The sequence below is a fragment of the Sarcophilus harrisii genome, chromosome 3 (genome assembly GCF_902635505.1).
Source record: "Sarcophilus harrisii chromosome 3, mSarHar1.11, whole genome shotgun sequence".
Lineage (NCBI taxonomy): Eukaryota > Metazoa > Chordata > Mammalia > Dasyuromorphia > Dasyuridae > Sarcophilus > Sarcophilus harrisii.
The window spans coordinates 320233890-320257256 of NC_045428.1; the positions used below are offsets into that span (position 1 = coordinate 320233890).

General features: G+C 34.1%; 1 protein-coding gene across 1 annotated transcript in view; it reads left to right on the forward strand.

Moving 5' to 3' along the window:
• Window positions 1-22842, forward strand: part of ERCC3 (ERCC excision repair 3, TFIIH core complex helicase subunit) — a 40566-nt gene extending 17724 nt beyond the window's left edge. Inside the window, exons 9-15 of the mRNA XM_003763765.3 lie at window positions 2812-2996; window positions 5471-5673; window positions 7161-7257; window positions 9442-9559; window positions 17894-18012; window positions 21479-21631; window positions 22353-22842. Coding sequence (XP_003763813.1) covers window positions 2812-2996; window positions 5471-5673; window positions 7161-7257; window positions 9442-9559; window positions 17894-18012; window positions 21479-21631; window positions 22353-22487 — 1010 coding nt within the window. The 3' untranslated portion in view covers window positions 22488-22842. The remainder of the gene's footprint in view (window positions 1-2811; window positions 2997-5470; window positions 5674-7160; window positions 7258-9441; window positions 9560-17893; window positions 18013-21478; window positions 21632-22352) is intronic.
• Window positions 22843-23367: the final 525 nt, after the last annotated feature.

Genomic DNA, 23367 nt, shown 5'->3' on the forward strand with positions numbered 1-23367 from the left:
TATTGTTAGATCAAAGCATATGTATGATTTTATAATCTTTGGGAATAGATCATATCTTTTATTCATCAGTTGGATTTATCATTTATGACAAATTTATCATTTATCAATTGGAGAATAGCTTTTTTTTTGTTTTGTAAATTTTTGGGGTTTTTTGGGTTTTTTTTGTAGATTTGATTCAGTTCTCTGTTTGAGAAATAAATCTTTTATCAGAGATACTTATTTCAAAATTCTTTTCACAGTTACTCTTAACTGTATTTTCCCCTTGTATATTCCTTTCTCTCTCTCTCCTTTTACCCTCTCCCTTTTCGAAAGTGTTTTGCTTCGTTCTATTTTCACCTTTTTTTTCTTTTGTTTTTTCTTTCTGTGATTTGTACCTTTTATGATTTTTCTTTCCCAACATGACTCATATGGAAGTATGTTAAAAATTAATGTACATGTATAAACTGTATCAGATTTTTTGCTAGCATGAGAAATAAGGTAAGGGAAGAAGGGAGAAAAAAAGAAATTGGAACTCAAAATCTTACAAAAATGAAAGTTGAAAACCATCTTTACCTGTAATTGGAAAATTAGCATACTATTCTTTTTCTCCCAGTCAGTCCCTTTTTCTATCACCCCCATCCCTTGTGGTTCCTCCCATCTCTTATCTCATCCCCTTCCTTTCCTACTGTTCTATTTGGTAAGTGTATGATAGATTTATATACTTACTTGACTGTTTATATTATTCCCTCTTTGAAATGTAAGTTGCTTTTAGAAAAAATTTATGAAATGAAGATGTATTTCTTACATATGCTTAAACTGAACTTAGAAACTTTCACATAGTGGATGGTCTTAATATTTTTTTGAGCTGGAATCTAGAGTACATTCTGTGAGGATGCCAGTACCAGTTTTGAAGTGATCTAGGGATAGGTGATAAGTAAAGGATAGCACCTGCCTAGCTGCTTCTGTAGGTTTCCAAATAGTTATTAGGTGATAACCTTAGGGTGGAAGTTGAGATCTGACACCATGAAAGAATAAAGCTTGACATAGTTGTATTTGGAGCCAGGTCCATATCTTAATGAATAATGTAGTTTGCCAATTATATCTAAATGGGGAATTCCTACAGTGTTTCAGATTGTTTTAGTATAATTTGTTCTTTTAAATATTTTCCTTGTGATTTTTTTTTGGGGGGGGGGGCTCTATTTTATCTGTTTAGGAAACCCCCAGAAAAAAAAAAGTTGAGGAATACACATAATCCCCTCTTTTATAACTTATTATGTAGCATTAAGTGGTTAAGTGATTTGTCCCATATCACCTAATTTTAACTAAACTAACCTCATAAAATGGATAAGTGACTTAAAAATGTTTCTACAAAGAATACCACCTTATCTTTTGGCTAAAGTGCAGTTACAAAATGAGACGTGCATTTTCACACATGGCCAGAGTTATTAAATTGTTTTGCTTTGCTGTACTTAATTGTTACAGTGAAGAGTTTTCATTTGAAGTAGATGATTAGAGATCAGGTAATGGGTAGAGATAGAATCAGGAAAGAAGAAAAGGAAGGAAGCAAAGAAATACTTTTGAAAAATATTCGGAAGAAAAAAAGTTCAGAAAGGAAAAGAAATTATAAATTTACTATTTTAAGTATTTTAAAATATAATATACACTCTAAAAAGATAAGTGTACCAAGAATTCATATTTAATGCTTAACTTTTTTTCATATACCACAAAATGTTAATAATTGTTAATTAAGTTATTAATACAATTTTCCACTAATTAAAAACAACAGAAGTAAATTTCATATTGGGATAATTAACAAATGAACAACGGGAAAATGACAAAAGTGGCTCTTCTACTCTTTTATCATTCAGTCATCAAGCATTTATTATTCACTTATGTGTTACAGTGTACTAAGTTGTAGGAATACAAAGAAATGCAAAAGCCACCCTCCTGCTCTCAAGGAGCCCACTTAAAACTTAAAAACTAAGCTTTTATTCCCCCAAACTATGTATATGTATCATAATAATTCATGTATTGCATACTTTAAAAATCAAATTAAATTTTCTGGTGGTTTAAAAATCTTCCAGAAAGAATCCTAAAAAAACTATGTGTCTTATGGGGATATATATATTTGAAAATGGTAGCTTACTTTCCCAAATAATTCTATTTAGTGGAATATTTAAAGAAGCCAATTTAGAAGGAGAAAACTCTCTCTGGGCCTCTGCGATAATGTCCTACCGTTGCAGGCTCTTCAGGGTAGTTTAGTGAAGGTATGAAGTTCCTTTTTCATCAGGGCCCCATTTTCTGAGACCAGAGTTTACTTCCTTTTTGTTGGGGCATTTCTGCATCCTTTGCCTTCTTCAATTTTTTGTGAAAGTTGAACTTTTTTTGTTAAAAGGTTTCATATTCCAAGTCACAGTATCAACTATACAACAAATAAACTGTATTTAGAGTTTTCATTTAAGTTTTAATTACTTGCAATTTCAAAATTTTAAGTTTGGGGCCTGTGCTTATTGGCCTGACTTTAAAACTGTCCCCATTTTCTTCTGTTTTTCATTGATCTTTCCTCCATACATAAATGAAAGTGAGAATAAAAGTTCTACCTAATCATTTCTGTTGTAAACTAAGCACCTCTGAATCAGGGATTTAGAAATTAAAATCGTCTAGTCTGTCATGGGATTATTCTAACAAATAGAACCCATATGTTATCTTTTGTGTATTTCAAAATGAAAAGTCCTGATAAGATTCTAGTTGTTATATAAAGCTTGGTCTGATTTTCCTGTTGGCATTTCTTATTATTTGTTGAAAATATGAATATTGTGGTTATTTCCCTAGCCAAAATGTTTCGACGAGTCCTCACCATTGTACAGGCTCACTGCAAGTTGGGTTTGACTGCGACCCTCGTCCGAGAAGATGACAAAATTGTGGACTTGAATTTCTTAATTGGACCCAAACTATATGAAGCCAATTGGATGGAACTTCAGAATAATGGCTATATTGCCAAAGTCCAGTGTGCTGAGGTGATAACTCTTTCCTATTAGAGTTGTTGGGAAGAGGTGTGAAGGAGGAAGATTAATAGGGTTATTAGAGCTAATGTGTGATATTTGTAATGTGATAACTTAGGAGTAGGTCATTGTTTTGAGAACAAGAAAGGGGAATCAAATCAGTACAGGGTCTAGGCAATTTTGTTTAACCAAGGTCTAAAACAATTCTAAATATATAGGAATAAAGAAGCCCTATATAGTTTCACCTGCCCGAGGCACAATTGCCATTCAGTATCTTGCCATTCTGTTACTGTGCAGTGATTCTAGCATTCCTGGATAATAACTGTATAAATTGCCTGGAGGATCTTATTTCTGAGTACACTGATAACATTCTAAATAAAACTTCATTTTAAAATTAATTCTTTTCACTCAAAACACATTATTTGAGCAGTAGTATTTTGTTTTGTTTTGTGGCTGAGGCAATTGGGGTTAGTGACTTGCCCAGAGTCCTACAGCTAGGAAGTGTTAAGTGTCTGAGGTCAAATTTGAACTCAGATCCTCCTAACTTTAGAGTTGGTACTGTGTCCTCTGCACCACCTAGCTGCCCCAAAAGTAGTGTTTTAATAGTTTAAATGGTTGTTACTAAACTGTTCTGATTTAATATTCTTAAATCCTGTATGGTTTCGTGTAATGTCTTAAAATCAGATTGGTAGAATTTTTCAGATATCCAAAAAGCTACATAAATCATTGGACCAAAGGGTAACTGTTTTGATCACTAGATGGCACTACCTGATCTAGTTGAAAAACTTTTGAGCAATCCATATTTTGATCACATTTTTTGTTTTCTAGCAGAAATAGTTCTTTAGTTACTTGATTAACCACTCCCAGTGAAGTGGTTTTTAAAAACTGGAACATGTTGAGGTATCAAAAGACTTATGAGATATAAAAGATAGTACACTAAATAATATATTCTGTGTATTTAACTTTTAGAAGGCCTTTGAGAACTTTTTAGATCAAAAGCTATCTAGAAAATAACCCCAAAAAAGCATGACTGTATGTAAATTTTTTTTTCATTTGTAGAGAATACCTTTAAAATCAGGAATCAGCAAGTAGAGATTGATACTTCCTGAAATAATTTTATAATCTAGAAGTGGAAGGGCCCCAATGTTAAAACATTGGGTAAATGTTTTGGGTAAATTCTCCTCTTGTAGCTTATTAATTCCTATTGTAGCACTAGAGAATAGATATGTGAATAAATTTCTAAGGGTTTTCATAAATTAAAGATTGATAGTTATAAGTTATCAAAATAAATTAGAGCTATTATGAAGTATATATTGACCTCCCACAGACCCTAACTGCTCCCATTGAATATATAATACACACTGAATAGATTATCAATGTGCTTCTGTATGGAGTGTTGTTGTGTTGCTAAAACCCTGTCATCCATTGGCAATTTACCATTACTTAGATCTATAGTGTTTTTAAAATTTTCCTGTTTTCTTACCAAAGCATACTATATGTGCAATACTTTTGCACTTTTATTTCTGTTTTTATTACTAGTTAAACAATCTTTAATACATACAAATATTTAAATACACAAATGAATACTAAAAAATAAAGATTGTATATAAAATCATAGCTTTGTCTACTTAGAATATTATATGTATATTATAAAGTAGTAAAAGTCATATTTACTCCCATGCCATCTTTTTGTTTACATAGTCATATTATGTATGTTTCCTGGAGTCTTCCCACATTTTATTGATCATTTCACATGGAGTGGTAATAGTCCAGGTTTCTCCAAAGTAGTAAGCAGAGTATGAGTAGTTTTGTAGCTTTTATAGTATAATTCTGTTTTTCTTTCCAGAAAAATTATACCAATTCACAGTCTTTATCAGCTGTGCATGAGTGTGCCTGATTTTGTCTAGTTCCACTACCATTGACTTGTCTAATTTTTAGCAATCTTTGACTAATGGGTATAAGGTAGTGTGCTTCAGAGTTTTTAGAGGTAGCTTGGGATGGTGAACAGACCACTGGACTTGAAGTCAGAAAAACCTGAGTTCAAATCTCATCAAAGATACTTGTTAATTGTGCAACTAGTGTATGACTTTCTAATGGCAATACTTTTCCTTTGGGATTATGGATTAGAATTGGAAGATACCTTAGGAGGGCATTTAGTCCAAACTTCTCCTTTTAAAGATGAGGTAACTTGGGCCCAGACCTTAAGATCACAAAGGTGTGAGTAAGGAGTAGAGGAAGAACTTAAAACTAGATCTTAATGCCAAATTCTCTGTTCTTTTCCCCTGTTGTCTCCCAAATTCTGTGGCAAATGATGAATATGTAAGAAAGTTCTGGCTGGTTGGAAAATGTTCCATGCCTTGTTGGAAACCATATGGAAATTTTGGAGTTAAGAATACTGGATATGCTACATGAAAGGACTTCACAAAATCTTAACCTCATTAATGATGTTGGTCTTGAGAGAGTATAGCTGTCTTCTTGTTTCATTCTAGGTTTGGTGCCCAATGTCTCCTGAATTTTATAGGGAATATGTGGCAATCAAGACTAAGAAGCGGATATTATTATACACCATGAACCCCAACAAATTCAGAGCCTGCCAGTTTCTGATCAAATTCCATGAACGCAGGAATGACAAGATCATCGTTTTTGCAGACAATGTCTTTGCCCTGAAGGAATATGCTATCCGGCTGAACAAGTAAGTTTGGAAAGTATGATTGAAAACTTCCTTCACCTCAGGGAATCTTTTGTACCACAAGGGGCTGGGGGGGGGGGGGGGGGGGGAGATGGGGGAGAAGATGTCTACCTGTGTGACTGTCTGTGTAAAAAATATATAAAATCAGCTCTCTGCAGAGCTTTTCAAGGCCTGAAAATTTTGTAGTCTATCATAATGCTTTGAGTATACCCATACATTATGTAGTGCAAAAGTATTGGATAACTATAATAGTTTTTGAGGAAATGTAAGAATATTTATGCTTTGAATAAAAAGGACTGGTGAGTGTTTGTTGCTTCTTAGAACCAGGCAGGGTTCTGCACATTCCGCTGATTGTAATAAAAGGCTGGGTGTTCTGGGGACTTAACTCCAAATGTAACAAAAACAAATGTAGTATTGAAGAGCATAGAAAATATTAGCACTTTTATGCCCACATGCATTTTTGATTTCCTTCACAAGCTAATTGTACAATATTTCAGAGTCTGATTCTTTTTGTACAGCAAAATAACGTTTTGGTCATGTATACTTATTGTGTATCTAATTTATATTTTAATGTACTTAACATCTACTGGTCATCCTGCCATCTTGGGGAGGGGGTGGGGGGTAAGAGGTGAAAAATTGGAACAAGAGGTTTGGCAATTGTTAATGCTGTAAAGTTACCCATGCATATAACCTGTAAATAAAAGGCTATTTAAAAAAAAAAGAAAAGAAAAAAAAAGAAAATATTAGCACTGAACTTCCTTTGTCTCCTATATCTGTCTCCCTCCGAACCAAAACATGATCTCAAAAAATAGTACTCAATTTGGTGTGTTGATATCTGGATTTTTGCAGATGTGGAATCTCTTAGGTGAAACTAAAATTAGATCAACTAATTTCAAGACCTTTTTTTTTTTTTTATGTAGGATCTTAGTACAGACATGGTATTTCTGACCCCATAATCTGAGCTTAATCAGACTTTCTACACTATGGAAACAGTTTGGTTGATTTGGCTTGTAATGAATACAGAAAAATAGAAATATGTGCAATGGAGTAAGATATAAGCTAAGTGAAAAACTAGAAATAGACCAGATTATGGAGGCCAGAGGATTTTATACACCAGTCTCAAGTCCGAATCTTTGGGAGTACGTTGTGTTTGATCCAAAGGCAGTAGGGAGCTACTGGTATTGAATGGGAGCAGAGAGGGAGGTTGTGAACAAAGACTGTAGAACAGTCAAGGGTGAGATTTGAGAAAAGTAATGGGTACATTTGTGATCAGATGAGGAATCATCCCTTAGTGCCTCAATGCAGGTTCTAAAGACTCAATTGCCAAGGAAATGCTTATCTACATGGGAAAAAGGAATTTTCCATACCACTGAAATCACAGATCTGAATTGTCACTTACAATAGGTTTTTGAGCCAGTTTCAAGGAGCATTCTATAAACTATGCTACAGATCATTTTCATATCTTCTAACGAAGCTGTATTCTTCTCTAGACCCTATATCTATGGTCCTACATCACAAGGTGAAAGGATGCAGATTTTACAGAATTTCAAGCATAATCCAAAGATAAACACTATCTTCATATCCAAAGTAAGTAAGGAGTCCTTCAAGATGATATTTCTGTAATAGGAAGAAAGTACTTCCTTGGCTGAACATACAGATTGTCCTTGTGACTATGCTGGTCAAATGAATGTCCCCTGGCTAGACTGTCATTTTAGTCTTTATGCTTTCAAAGCAGCAAAAAATAACTCTGAAGTAATTTCGTGTTTTGAATGTATTATTATGATTTAAGGGACAGCATCTTTGCGTTTTAGATTATGTTTTGTTTATGGTGGTACCAAAATGAATTTGCATTCACAGGGTATACAAAAGTTGACCAGTGAAGGATTCTGTCCAGGAACTTATTGAGACTTAACAATTTGGGATTTAAAATAGCCTTAGCATATTCCACAAGTGGATTTTTATTGATTTGATCAGTATCATATAACCAATCCATACGTCAGAGGAAAATTTATTAATGTTACTTAATAGTGTACTCTTCTATTGGCCAAGAATTACTCACAAGAGTGTGGGAAATGGGGATTCTTATATTTTACTCAAAATTCTTTCATTTTTTTAACATAAATATTTTTAAAATTGTATTAATATCTTTTGTATTTTTATAATCTTTATTTTCAAATAATATACCTTTACTCTCCCCTATTCAGATGCCTTCCGTGTATCAAAGCACATTGAAAAGAGGGGGAAAAAATTCCAGCAAAATTAAATGGCACATTGAGTATTTTTAATGTTATATGCAACAATCTCCACCATTACACAGAAGGAAAAAATTTTTCTCAAGTCTTACTTGAAGCCAAGTTTAGTCATTATAATCATATAGCATTTAGGTTTTTTTTTATTATTAAAGTTGCATACAAATTGCTCTAAATTCTGCTTATTTCACCCCACTTCATTTCATTAATCTTCCCATAATTCTCCGTATTCACATCTTATAGTTTAGTAATATTTTGTTATAGTCTAATACCACAATTTATTTATCATTTCCCAGTCATTGGGCATACATTTTAGTTTCAGTTCTTTATTACCAAGAAAAAAAATAAAGCATGGATTCTTTAAATCTGAATTTTCAATAAAAGATAAAACAAAAAGTTCTTTTTAAAAATTCCAACATAAGTGTTATTTTAAAATTTTGATTTACACTTTGAATTAAGTAGTCACGCTTTTGCTGGGTTGTAAGTCCTCAAATACCATGTTTAACTTGGTAGTCTGATTAAAAAATTAAATCTACATTTTCTTAGTGATTTAAGCATAATGCTAATGAGATTATGATTGTAAGTTAATTCCCTATGTAAATTCTGTGGTGTAGTCCATGAGCACAAAGTAAACTCTTGAGCCAATCTCAACATCTTATACATTGTTCAGAAGATGGATAGGGTCAAAAGAATAATGATAGCTAAATGCAAACCGATTTTTGTTACTGGAAAAAAAAACAGCTTCAAGTACAAAATCATGTTGATGGTCTGGTATCTTATCAATCAGCAAATATTTATTAAGTGCTTCCTATGTGTCAGATACTTTGTTAGGCCTTGGAGATATGAGTACAAAGAATGAAATAAAACTTCTTCACAAAGAGCTTAAAATCTAAGGAGGGATATAGTCCCCAACTCTTAGAATGGTGTCCTGACCTCAGGTGTTCAGTATATCTGATGATAGGAGAAAGATTCAATAATATCTTTCGTATATGAAAGATGGCACTGTTTTCTCCATAAAAGTTGAAAGTGTAATATGACAGGAGTCTTTCCCTATGTCTGTGATAATGCTATCATCATGATAATTAAAAAATTGGGATGAGTAGATAAAATTGACATTGATTTAGGGTTTTGAAGTATTCCTTGAGGATAATTCCATCCTGAGGCTAATGTAATGATTGATAATCCCTTCCAACCAATAGATCATCAGAAATCCCTGCCTTTCTGTTTTCTTCCTTTGGAGCCATTCTTTCTACTTCCCCTTTCCCAAAATCTCCTTCTGCTCTTGCTTTTCACTTCTATTTAAAATAGTTTTTCCCCAATTAGTATGTAAGCTACTTGAGAGTAGAAACCATCTTGTTTTTGAATCCCCAGCACTTAACAAGATGCCTGATATAATAAGCATTTAATAAATTCTTTATCTAATTATTTTTAAAGTATAGATTTGTTCTTTATATATTTTTATTGTTTATACAAAACCTAGTTCTTATCTACTCCCTCCTCAATAACTATTTCAAATTTGCAGGTAGGAGACACATCATTTGATCTGCCTGAAGCAAACGTTCTAATTCAGATATCTTCTCATGGCGGCTCCCGAAGACAGGAGGCACAAAGGTTGGGACGAGTACTTCGAGCCAAGAAAGGTAATCTTTTCTCTAGTATCCTTGTGTTCTGAAACGTGTCCTAGAATATACCACCTATAGAATTCTACTGTGCAGACTTATGTTAATTAAGGTAGAGGTCAGGGGATATTTGAATTTAAAGATTTACATACAGTAGTAAAATATTTCCAATCTGCTTTCAATGACAGCATCAACCATCTGTGGTGTATTTGCTATAATATTCAGTCCCTGAGTTAAATGAAAAAGGTTAACTATGAACACTATTAGAACACCAATCCAGTCATACACTTTGAATTTGAAATTGATGGGTGTTTGTCCACGGAATGCTTGTATGAAATTTAGCTGATGATAATAGAAGCCAGATAGTCTAATCCAGTGGGCTAAGAATATCTTGTTGTAGGATATACAAAAAGTACCTGAAGGGGAAAGATCTGAAACTAGAAATTATTTAGGGGGAGCAGTAAAAGAAAAAGAAGCTTAGAAATCCTGAGGCATAATAATATAAAATAGTAATATAAAAAATGGAAAATGAACCAAAAATTTAAAAAGTGAATGCACCACCAATGAAGATGAAATTAGGAATTATTGGGAGCTATTATGCCTGATTATATGTCAATAAACTTGATAATCTAAGTGAAATGGATGAATATTTATAAAAATGTAAATTGCCTAGATTAATAGAAGAAGAAATAGAATATTTAAACATCTTCAAAAAAGAAATTGAACAAGCTATAAAAAGAAAGTCCACAGGTCCAGGTAGATTAACAAGTGAATCCTACCAACTACTTAAAAGGCAATTAATTCCAAAACTAAATAAACTATTTGAGGGGAAAAGGCAAAGAGAGTTCTACCAAATGACACAGGTATAGTGCTTATACCTAAACCAGAAAGAGCAAAATTTTCTTTTATTTAATATTTTGGGATTTTTTTTCCCCCCAATTATATGTCAAAAACAATTTTTAGAATTCATTTTTTGAAAATTTTTTTGAGTTCCATATTATCTTCTGTCTCTTCCCCCTTATTCCCCCAGTCCAGCAAAACACATTTCTATGTCAGGCATATTGTAAAAGAAACACAGACCTCTCCCAACAAAAACAAAAAACAAGATGGAGTAAAGGCAGGAACTCACTGAGCTCTCCTCCAAAAGCCTTCAAATTCCTTTAAATAATGACTAGACAAATTTTAAAGCATCAGTTTATGCAAAAAGACTGAGTAAAACAATTTCCAGCTGAAGACAATTTAGAAGATCAGTAGAAAAGGTCTGGAAAGCTCCAGCACACAGCTCTGGTGCAGGCCCATGAAGCAGGAGCAGACCTTGGGACCCCTAAATCAGGAGCAATACTAGTAGTTTCCAGATCTCCCAGCCCAGAGACACCAAAGGCAACTTGGAAAGTCAGCAGGAAAGCTTTGCCTCAACTTGGTTATGAGGGCCTTGGGAAACCAGTTTTAGCCCATGAGAACTTACAGTTATAGTGGAACAGGTACCCTCCTCACAGTTCCAGAGCAAAAAAGAGTGCTTGTGGTCAAATCCCTAGAAGGATCTGAAAATAGCTGCACAAAATCTTGAAGTTTGGAACCATGCATCCTCCACCCTGGAAACAGAGCTCTAACAAAGAGTTAAAAACCAAGGCTAGGAAAATGGACAAAAATCCTGATCATAGAAAGTTACTGTGGTGACAAGGAAGATTAAAATACACACTTAAAAGATGACAATAAAGTCAAAGCTCCTACTTTTAAAGCCTCCAAGAAAAATAAGAATTGGGCTTGGATGATGGAAGAGCTCAAAAGGGGTTTTTCAAAATGAAGTAAGAGATAGAGGAAAAATTGGAAAGAGAAATGAGAGCGATGCAAAAGGGAGTATAAAAAGCTAATGAGAAGAATGCCTTAAAAATCAAAATTGGTCAAATGCGAAAGGAGATACAAAAGCCCACAGGAAAATAATTAAAAATGAAAATTGATCAAATGGAAGCTAATGATTTTTTGAGAAATCAAAATACAATAAAACAAAACCAAAATAATCAAAAATAGATAACAATAGAAAATATAATATTGGAAAGAGAACTGATCTGGAAAATAGATCTAAGAGAAATAACTTAAAAATTATTTGTCTACCTGAAAGCATATCAAAAAAAAAGAACCTGGACATCATCTTTCAAGAAATTATCAAAGAAAACTGTCTTGATATTCTAGAACCAGAAGGTAAAATAGAAATTGAAGGAAGCCACCAGTCACTTCCTGAGATTCCAAGATGAAAATTCCCAGGAATATTATAGCCAAATTCCAAAACTCCCAAGTCAAGGAGAAAATATTGCAAGCATCTAGAAAGAAACAATTCAAGTATAGTGGAGCCAGGATAACACAAAATATATCAGCTTCTACATTAAAGGATCAAAGGACTTTGCAATATGCTATTCTGGAGAGTAATGGAGCTAAAATTACAACCAAGAATTACCTACCCAGCAAAAATTAGTATAATCCTTCAGGGACAACTTTAAAGCATTCATGACAAAAAGAGCAGAGCTGAGTAGGAAATTTGATTTTCAAATCAGGACTCAGGAGAACATAAGGAACTATTAGGGAAGGAAAACATAAGGGACATAATATGGTTTATTCCAACATAGGAAGATGATACTTGTAACTCATAAAAATTTTCTCATTATTATGGAACATTGAAGGAATATATACATACAGAGGGCACAGGTGTGAGTTGAATATTAAGGGATAATATCTAAAAATTAAAATGAAGGATGAGAGGGGAATATACTGGGAGAAAGGGAAAGGAAGAAGTAGAATATTGTCTGTCATAAGAGTCAAGAAAAAGTTTGTTCAGTGGAGGGACAGAAGGGAATAGGAGGAGGTGAACCTTACTTTCATCAGAATTGACTCAAAATAAGACACTCAGTATGGATATAGAAATTTATTTTATCTTTAAGAAAAATAGAAGGGGAAAGGGATATTAGAAGAGGGGAAGATGACAAGAGAGGGTATTTTGGGCGAGGGGCTAATCAAAAAACAAAACACTTGTGGACGGACGGGGTTAAAAGAGAGATAGAATAGAATAAATGGGGAATATAAGTTAACAGTAATTATGAAAAAATTTTTGAAGCAAGTCTCTGATGAAGGCCCCATTCCTCAAGTATGTAGGTAACTGAGTCAAATATGTTTTTTAAAAAACAGCCATTTCACAATTGATAAATGATCAAAAGGTATGATCTGTACCCAAAGGGTTATAAGATCATGTATGTCCTTTGACCACCTAACAATACCGCTACTGAGCATGAATCCCAAAAGAGATTCTTTTTAAAAAAAAAAAAAAAAGGAAAAGAACCTCTATATATATTGTGGCAGCTCTTTTCTCAGTAAGAATTGGACATTGGGGGAGTGTCCATCAATTGGGGAATGGCTGAATAAATTGTGGTATAAGATTATGAAAGAATATTATTTTATAAGAAATAATGAGCAGGATGCTATCAGAAAAACCTAGAAAGTCAGTTGCTTAAGTAAGTGAAATATACTGTGGTAAAATTGTGGAATGATCAGCTATGAATGACTGCTGTTGTCAGCTAATACAATAATCTAAGACTACTCTGAAGGACTTACGATGAAAAATTATATCCTTACCCAGAGAATGAATTGCTTGTATCTGAATACAGGTGGAAGCATACTTTTTTTTGTTTCCTTTTTTTTTTTTCTTGAGGATTTTTTTTGGGGGTGGGGAGAATCTTTTCTTTTGCAACATGACATAGAAATGTTCTGCACTGCTTTACATGGACCTTCTCAGTTGGGGTGGGAGTAAGGAAGAAGAATAAGAATCTAGAAGTCAAAATTCTAAAAACAAATGTAAAAAATTATTTTACTGGAATCAGAGAAAATAAAATGTTAAAATATTAAAAGTACATATAGGTATATTTGTAGATCTTTTAAACACATGGTTGATCATTTTCTTTGATCAGAGTTCTTAAGGGTTTCAGAATTCTTTTACTTTACAGTTTTACTGACTTTGCATAAATTGTACTCCTGGTTCTGCACATTTGAATCTGCATTCTACCCAGGATTCTCTGAAATTATCTCTCTTGTCATTTCTTACTGCACAGTAATATTCTGATAAATTCATATGTCACAGTTTGTTCAGCTGTTAGCCATTTGTCTAAGAGGTACTTGAAGACACTGCCTTATGTTCTAGTTCTTTACTTTTTTCCTTGAAATCAGTAATTTTTGTTTACTTTCAGCTCTTCCCTCCCTGGTATTTTCCCTCTTAATTTCCCTTTTTCATCCCCACTTGTTTGTCTATTCAGTTTGAAGAAGTTTTTAAAACCAAATTTTGTGTAACTTTTTATTTATCCATTTCAGATTAGTTTAGTATGTCATCTGATGTCCCTTCACCCATCTCTTCCTCCATTGTTGATATGTATGTTCTTCCTTTCATACATTCCAATTAAGAGAAATAGCAAAAAACCATCCCCTTTTTCCTCTTTCTGCATTAGTACCTTTTACCAATCTTGGTAATTCCTTTCTTCACACCCTCAAAAGTGAACCAGTCTATTTTTGTAGGCTCTCTATTTTTCTTATTTAATTCCCTCAAAATCCTTTGATGACATTAAGGTTCTGAAAGAATTATCATTTCTTTTCAGTCTCCCTAGAGAGGCACCACATTGCAAAAAGTTCCTTCCAGTTGTTCAAATAAATATACCTCTAGGTCTCTGAATTAACATTTGTATCTCAGAAGTTCCTACGATTCTGCTTGAGTCTTTTTGGTCTTTTCACCAGAAATGCTTGAAACTCCTCTGTTTGTTAAAGGTTCATTTTTTTCCCCTACAATATTATACTTAGCTTTGCTCAGAGTAAGCTGTTTCTTGGTGTAAGGCTATCACCTTTTGCCTTTGGAATAATGTATTCCAAAGAATTCATTTCAGTTTTAGGAGTAGTAGCTACCAGCTTTGTATGATTCTTATTATGGTCCTTTTGTACTTGAGCCATCACTTTATGAATACTTGATGTATTTATTTATTTGCTTGTTTTGGTGTTTTTTTTTGTTTGTTTGTTTGTTTTTTATGTAGAAGCTCTAGATTTAAATTGACATTCCTAGAATTTGTCCTTTTTGAGTTTCCTTCACAAGATGATTGGTGGATTCTCTCTCTCTTCACTTTCTCCTTTGATCTGAGAAGTTTTCATTTATGGTTTCTTGAAATATAACTCAGGGGTCTGCTCAGGACAGTAACACTCAGGTACCATTAGTGACAATAGCTGTGGGTCCACAGACCATATTCTGGACAGCTCCAAGAAGGAAGCAGTCAGCCACCAATTTTCCAATCCAATATAGTCTTCTCTTGTACCTGAAGCCCAACATCCTGGAAAGGAATCCCAATCCCAATCAACAGTGAAAGGTGGAAGATGTCAGAAATGTGATTGACAACTGCACCGTCAAAGCCATACTAGCTTGTTTCAAGAATTTGTCTTAAGCATTCAAGGTGTTCATTGACATCTACAGAGATCTTGACTCAAAGTATTCCATTTGTACAGTTACATGAGAATTTCTTTAAGGTAAGGGAACAGAGGAATGTCATGTGCCCAAAATTTAGCTATCTTGAGGACCACATTTTCTTGCATTGAGTATCTGGTGTAATGTAGAAGAGCTCCTTAAAGTAAATCAGAGGACTAAGAAAACATTTGGAAGAACAGGATTATTAGTGGCTGCATCTTGACTGGAGCCGTTGATTTTGAAATGGATTTAAAGGCTAAGATTATCAACTGTTGAGTTGAATTTGCTCTGGTGGTTTTTTGCTGCCATTGATTATAGTTACCTGTAATGAGAACGTCTTGTGGGGAAACATACCACCCCTGCACTGAACCATAAAACTGATTTAAAGACCGATACCATTGACTGTGGAGATTCTGAAGGCTTTTTTTTTCCCCTTTTCTTCTCCCTCTCTCTACCCCCCACCCCCACCCCCAATCAAATCATTACCAGTGAGAACAACTTCTCATGGAGGAGCATAATGTCTTAGCACCAGAACTATCCAGTGGAAGAAAACAGGACTTTAAATGTTGTTCCCCTGAAAGTGAAGGATTCATTGTTTGCTTCCCCTCTTGTATTGTTAGTGATGTAAAAGGAGATTTATTGGTCACAGATCTTGGCATCTTGCTTTTAGCAGTGATCTCTGGTCTTTCTTTCCAGGACTCTTACCAAGAGAAATGTCACAGACAGAGTAACTCCTTAGAACAAATCAGAGGACAGTTTGTTGACTTCCAGGAATTACCTTGTTTTTGAATCTTCCTGACTGTAGCTACCCAATTTGCCTTTGTTACTGTTAAAATAGACGTGACAGCATTCTTTACTGTTTTGTTTAGTATTCATTGGAAACAATATATCATAAAGCCCATTTGGTGGGGGTTGGGAAAGGGCAAGAGACAAAGTAAAGCTTATTTCTTGTATCTCACTTTGTGGCTAGAGAATTTTTATCACCATCAGTTCATTCATGTTATAGAAATTATATATTTAAATACAGTTTGAAGAGACTTAATTTGAAGAAAAAAAATATGGTATTAAAAATTTTTTATCATAGTTTTGACTGAGTCCAAAGATTTTTAAATCCAATGATTTTTAAATTATCCCTCTTTGACCTGGATCAGTTTGTTAATATATGAAATATCTTAGATTTTCTCCTATTTTTTCTGGATCATTTGATTCTTGTTATATTTCTTGCTTTCTCATGAAGTAATTGATTTATCAGAGTTCATTTCATGGGTAAGGTTTTTCATTTTCTTTCTAATTCATCAAAAGATTTTATTTCTGTTTTTAAAATTTCATAATATTCCTTCAAGATATTCATATAGCCCTTTGTAGAAAAAAAAAATTCCCTTTGAGTAATTACTGATAGTTGTTTCAGAGTTACTATCTCCTTTTGGAGATTCTCTAGATTTCTAATCCTTTTTTGTGCTAGTTTTAGTGTTCTGTTTGATTTACTTCTTCACCAGCCTTAATTCCTGAATTGGATTTTTATTCTTGTTCTGGTTGTGTCCCCTACTTTGCTTTTGAATAAAATGATTGACTCTACTTATTCTTGTCTTGAATTTCTAAACAGATATTCACCTGTCAGGATTAGGGCACCCTGCTTTATTCTTGAGGTTCAGAATACTACATCCTCAGGGCTCCCTCTGACATCTCAAATCAGAGTTAAGGTTTTCAGAATCCTGGGCCTGAGGTGTCCCAGTCCTGAGCTCTATAGTGCTGTACTGGTTGCTGCTATTCTCCAAAATTTCTCTGGTCCCTATTCTGGAGTTCTCTGAGAAATCTGAGGCTTTCTAACTATCCTTAGACTTTCTTAAGAGAACTCTTTTGTTTTTTCTTCCTCAAGACATAAAACCTTGAAGGCTACACATGTTTTTGTACATTTCTGGTCTCACTGGATGGCTTTGCTGATTTATTGCTAACTTTGCTGGTGATGGATTCTTATTGTCAGGCTTCTGGCAAACCTCTTATACAGTTGTGGGATGGAATATGTCACAGTAGTTTCTCTTTGGAGATTTGATTATTTAGTCTTGTACAAACTTTATGGCCTTGGTGGAGTGGGTATTTGGTAATTGATTAGCCTGCCTCCCATTCAGGCAGCCATGTTGATAGAAAATATCACCCTCTGTTTTTTCTTTTTGTATTTATTTTTATTGAAGCTTTTTATTTTTCAAAATATATACGTGGACAATTCTTTAACATTAGGCCTTGCAAAACCTTGTGTTCCAATTTTCCCTCCCCCCACACCCTCAACTACATGGCAAGTAGTCCAATACATGTTAAACATGGTAGAAATATATGTTAAATTCAATATATGCATACATATTTATACAATTATTGTGCTGCACAAGAAAAATTAGATCAAATCAGTAAAAAAAGAAGATGATGAAGATTCAAGCAAGCAACAACAAAAAAGAGTGAAAATGCTATGTTGTGAATCCCATTCAGTTCCCATAGTTCTCTCTCTGGATGTAGATGACTCTCTTCTTCACTAAGCAAGTAGAAGTGGCCTCAATCATCTCATTGTTGAAAAGAGCCACGTCCATCAGAATTGATCATCATACAGTCTTGTTGTTGCCATGTCTAATGATCTGGTTCTGCTCATTTCACTCAGCATCAGTTCATGTAAGTCTCTCCAGGCCTCTCTAAAATATTTTGTTGGTCGTTTCTTACAGAACAATAATATTCCATAACATTAATATACCATAACTTATTCAGCCTTTCTCCAATTGATGGGTATCCATTCAGTTTCCAATTTCTAGCCACTACAAAAAAATTGCGACAAACATCTTTGCATGTCACACTCTGTTTTTTCACACAATTGTTTACTGTCTTGTGTCCCCTAGGGATGGTTGCAGAGGAGTATAATGCCTTCTTTTACTCACTGGTATCACAGGATACACAAGAAATGGCATATTCAACAAAAAGGCAGAGGTTTCTGGTCGATCAAGGTTATAGCTTCAAGGTAAGCAGCATTGGGTTTCTTTCTTAGTGCTATATAAGAAAGCCTGTTGTTTCATCTTCAGAGAGTAGTAGTGACCACTCTCAATATTTTCTTGAGGAAAAACCTCAGGCACAGAGAATCGCTAGGTAATTAAAGACCTTACATGAGTCCTTCTTTGTCTGTGAATGAATTGTTGGGTAACTAATTAGGAAGATACTCAGTTGGGGACTTGAAGAAAAGGCTTTGGGGCCTTTCTAACCCGGTAATTAGAGGACAGAGGTTGATTTCTTTGGTAGAATAGAGAGGCAAGGTTGAAAAAAGAAAATTGGTGGCCACTTGGAAAATGAGTTGAATGTATTGCAGTTTGGCATGCTTTGGAGGTTCTGCCAAGATCCTGAATCAAATTTGGGGGTTGGAGTAGGAAGATAAAGGCATGTGTAAGGAAAAAAATCCAAAGGATTTTATACTTATCTCAGAGGGTAATAGGGAACTTGGAGAAATGATTTTTTTTATCAGACCTATGCTATAGAAAGATAATTTTGACATATATGAATATCTCTCAGGCTTCTTAATGTCCTTCCTAAGTTGTGGCCCCCAGGAGTGAATATAGTCTCCAAATATAATCTCATCAGAGCAGAATACAAAAGGACTGTCACTATCCAATTCCTGGAAGCTATACTTATTTTAATGCAGTCCAAGATTTCATTATTCATTGAGGTTTTTTTTGGCAACTGCCTCAAACTACTGACTCATATTGAACCCTGAAATCTCCTTAAGCCTCCAAATCTCTTTTGTATTCATTATGGTCCTTCTTGCTTTCCTCATCATTAAGACTTAAATTTCTTTTGTGAGTTTTAAAAAATACTTGTAGAATTAATTTTTTTTTAGCTCATTAAGACTTTATATTTATCTTTTTGGGATTTTACTTTATTGGATTAACCTAATGTTCTAGCCTATCAAAAATCTTTTTAAATTTTAACTCTTTCATCCTGAGTATTAGCTATTCTTCTTAGCTTTGCCCCATCTGCAGATTTGATGAGTATGTCATCTATGCCTTTATCTAAGTAATCGATAAAACTGTTGAAATAGCACAGAGTCGATCCCAGATTCATGAAGCATTCCACTGAAATTTGAAAATAAAATTTTAAATCAATGGTCATTGACTAAGATAGCTAGTTATAAATCCCTTTAAATGTATGATAATCTCTCCATGTTTCCACAAAAAAAAGTATGATGAACTCTTCAGTCGAATAGTTTGCTAAATCTAGGTAAATATGTCCCACAACAACACCATTTCATGTATGTGTATGTATATTTCCTCTACATATATGTTTGTACATATTTATCCATTTCCTTTTTACAGTATGATATAAATTCATTGAGAGCAAGGACTTTGTCATTTTGTCTTTGAATACCTAGTACCTAATGTTATCCTCTGCATATAAAAGGTGCCTAATAAAAGTTTATGTAGTGTTAGAAGTGATTGCCTAAATCACAAAGCTAGGATATGAAAGAAATAGGACATAAACCCCAGGTCTTCAAAGATTAGGGCTCTTTCTCTTCCCTTATTGCATTCTCTCAATAACCATCTTAAGTGATAGCTAATAGAAATACCTAGATTTCTTATGCTAACTTCTGTGGAGTAGTAGCTAACCACCATACAGGTGTAAATTTGTGACGCAGAGAACTGAATTTGAAAGAGAAACCCTCTTGTGATCTCCATCAAAGTAGTGGATAACTTTAGCAAGCATACCTTACAGTTACCTATCTTCCAAGAAATCCTGGAAGATCTTGATGTATGGATGACTGACACCTTAACATAAAAGAATCGGTAAGATAACATTTTCTTCTCTGAGATCAATTTTTCTTCATAATCAACAAACGGTAGGAACAATGGGATCTTATATTCTCTATCTCTTTTACTTAATTGTGAGATAGTAAAGAAGCTGTTAAAAATTGCGTATTCCTTACTATCTTCATCAAATATGTTATTACATATCTTGCAAAGCTTTCTTTAAACTGATTTAACCTTTTGCCATTTCGCTCCTCTTTTTGAGATGACATTGCTCATAATTATCCATCATTGTTTTACAGATGAGTTTACTTTCTAACTTGGTACTGTCTTTGGCAAGGTTGATGTCAGCTGATCAAAGCATTTTCTCTTTTGGTCTTTTTGTGAAAATTATTTTACATTGATTAGATTTCGGGATAAAATTGTTACAGTTAGTGTTGATATCATTTCTGGGGTCCATTTTCCATTTTTTATTTTTAGTAACTTGTTTGATTCAGCATTAAGTTATTTTTAAATGTATAACATAATCTTTCCTTATTATTCTTCCCTTACAAATTCTGATCTTAGTTCATATGACTCATTGTTCTGACCCTGCACAGATGTTGACTCAGGGATAAAATCCCACATCAATAACAAGTTTCTTCTTCCTGTCTATTAAAATTTAGCAGGTTTTGTCTTTTGGTGTTCACAATGTCCAACACATAATTAATTCATCTCTTAAAATAGGTTTTTATAATAGGAGTCATGAGGCTTTATACAAGATTTCATTTAAATGGCAAAAACAGAGAGGAAGATTGACATAACTCCTTAGAAAAATAACAAAGGAAATATAAAAACAGAGAGGAAAAGAGAATAAGCATTTATCTAGCACCTCATGTGCCAGGTATGATGTGGAGAACTTTATAAATATTATATATAAATATTAATAAGGTGCCAGCATCTTAACCTAAAGTAATGTATGAACATTTGAGGATTATTGTTATTTTCTTATTCTTATCTCTGTCACTGACGACTTTTATCGCCTTTGGGCTAATTATCCCAATTTATGTATATTTTCTACAAATGAAGACCTCAAAGATGCCATCTACCTCTTTGTGGTCTATGAATCCATTTCTCTCTCAGAGAGTTTCTGTCTTTTTACAGTGTACCAAGAGTCATTTTCATAAATTAAGGACTATGTTACTAGATGTTCTTTTGCCATACAACTCTTGCCACAAAACCAGGATTCTAGGCTTCTTTCTTAAGCAGCATGTTATTTCGTGGTGAATGATAAAGCTTACCTCTGAGAAGTAGAAAGTGAAAAAATAATATCTCAGAAGAAAATGAAAAGTTTAAAAGGGGACAAAAAGCAAGACAGTTGTGTTATTCTCTTTTCAGTTCAACATACTCTTTAAATAAGAACAAAGTTGGGGCAGCTAAGTGACACTGTGGATAGAGCACCAGCCCTGAAGTCAGGAGCACCAGAGTTCAATTGTGGTCTCAGACACTTCACACTTCCTGGCTGTGTGACCCTGACCAAGTCACTTGACCCCAATTGCCTCAGCAAAAAAACAAAATTAAGTTTCATAGCCAATCATCTTCTCCTCTTTTGTAAGTTAGAGTCAAAATATATTGATAGTTTTAAAGTTTATAATAAAGATGATATTTTAATGACTACTAAAAGAGAACAACGTCTTGTCACTTTCTGCTTTATAGGTAATTACAAAGCTTGCTGGTATGGAAGAAGAAGAATTAGCATTTTCATCAAAAGAGGAGCAGCAACAGCTTTTACAGAAGGTCCTGGCAGCCACTGACTTGGATGCTGAAGAAGAGGTGGTAGCAGGAGAATTTGGCTCCAAATCCACTCAGGTGAGTTGGCATCAAGCCAGGCACTAGTCATTCTTGTCCATTGGGAGTTTAGGCTTCAATGTATCCAAAAGACACAGTTCTTAACATTTGATTCCAAAGAAGTAGTTGTGATTTTCTCCAATGATTCCATTTGTTGAGTCCATAGAAGAAAATATAATGAACAGCTTTGAGGTACTCATTAAATGTCCTGGTCTTCAGTCTCAGTGTGGTCATTAAGTAGCTGTGTGACCTCTGGGCAAGTCACTTCACCTTATTGAGCCTTTCTTTATCATTCACAAAAGGGCGATAATCCTTGACCTATTGACCTGATGAGGTGATTAGGGATCAATTAAGATAATAGGGAAAACGTCTTTAGATTGTCTTGTTTCTTGTGTTCTCCCTGACTTTAAATACCCCTGGAAGACACCCATCTTGCAAGCTTACAAATTATGAGGTATAGTTTTGGACATCTTTTGAGTTAGAGTTCATTTATCTATTAATGACCTTAAAGGAATAGTCCTGAAAAGTAGCATATTAGTGAAATCTAAAATTAAGACTTTTGACATAATTTTGACTTTATTGTTAGCACCTATTTTTTGGGTATTATGATTAAAATGGAAATGAAGTAACCCTCTTTTGTCCCTGGTAAACTGACAACACTTTGTTTCATTACCTATTTGTATATTTGCAAAGGCTGTCTCCCATTCCTCTCTGCTCACTAATGTGTATTCTACCTCTTCAGGTATCCCGTCGTTTTGGATCAATGAGTTCCATGTCAGGGGCAGATGATACTGTCTATATGGAATACCATTCTTCTCGAAGCAAACCATCTGTAAATAAGCATGTCCATCCCCTTTTCAAACGTTTCAGAAAATGATGTCAACATAAGCCACTTTCAAAGATTGTATGTTTTGTACAGCAACTTCAAAATATTGAACCATGAAGCTGATCTTTTGGATTTTCAAAGGAATATTTTATTTTCTGCTAGCATTGACTGAGATGGTCCATACTAACCAACCTTAGCCACACTGAGGAAGACTGGTAAATGCAGCAAACTCTTGGTTTCAGTTTTGTGGTCTCCAAGCATAATAAAAGAAAATTATTTTTGTCTTTTCTAACCACTTTTCAGACACAATTGGAAGAGACTGTTGTATGTAAAAATTTGTAACTAATAAACTTTATATATCTGAATGTTCTGCTAAGTGAACATTAAACATTTATGAGAAAACTTAGATGTACTTTTTTCTTGAAAATTTCTATTGATTTCCTTATTCATTACTAGAGCTCTGTCATATTGACTGGAAGATCTGTGATTTATTTGTACCTGAATTAAATCACATATATACACATGCATGGATAATTCAGATGGATAAGCCAAGATCATGGACTCTCACCAAAACCAGTAACTTTATCCTATTCTGTGGCTACTGGCTGTGTTTCTTCAGTCACAAAGTGAGAGGACCAATCAGCTCTGCTCTTTATAGATGGAGAAACAGCTATGGTACCTATTAGTAAAAAGTCAATTGCATCATCTTCAGATATATGAAAGACATTTTTTCTCCAAGTGTCAAAGTTTACTCCCTCTGGCTTAGACTAAATTTTTTTTTAATGCCCATGTCTTCCAATTTTTCTAAATAGTCTCCCTTCTCATATTATTCTTAGTGGGAAAGAGGAATCTGGGGAGTAGGGGGGCTTAAAAAGCAAAAGGGCAGAAAAGCTTCCCAAAAAAGGGAAGCTAGGCATATAGTCCTTATTCA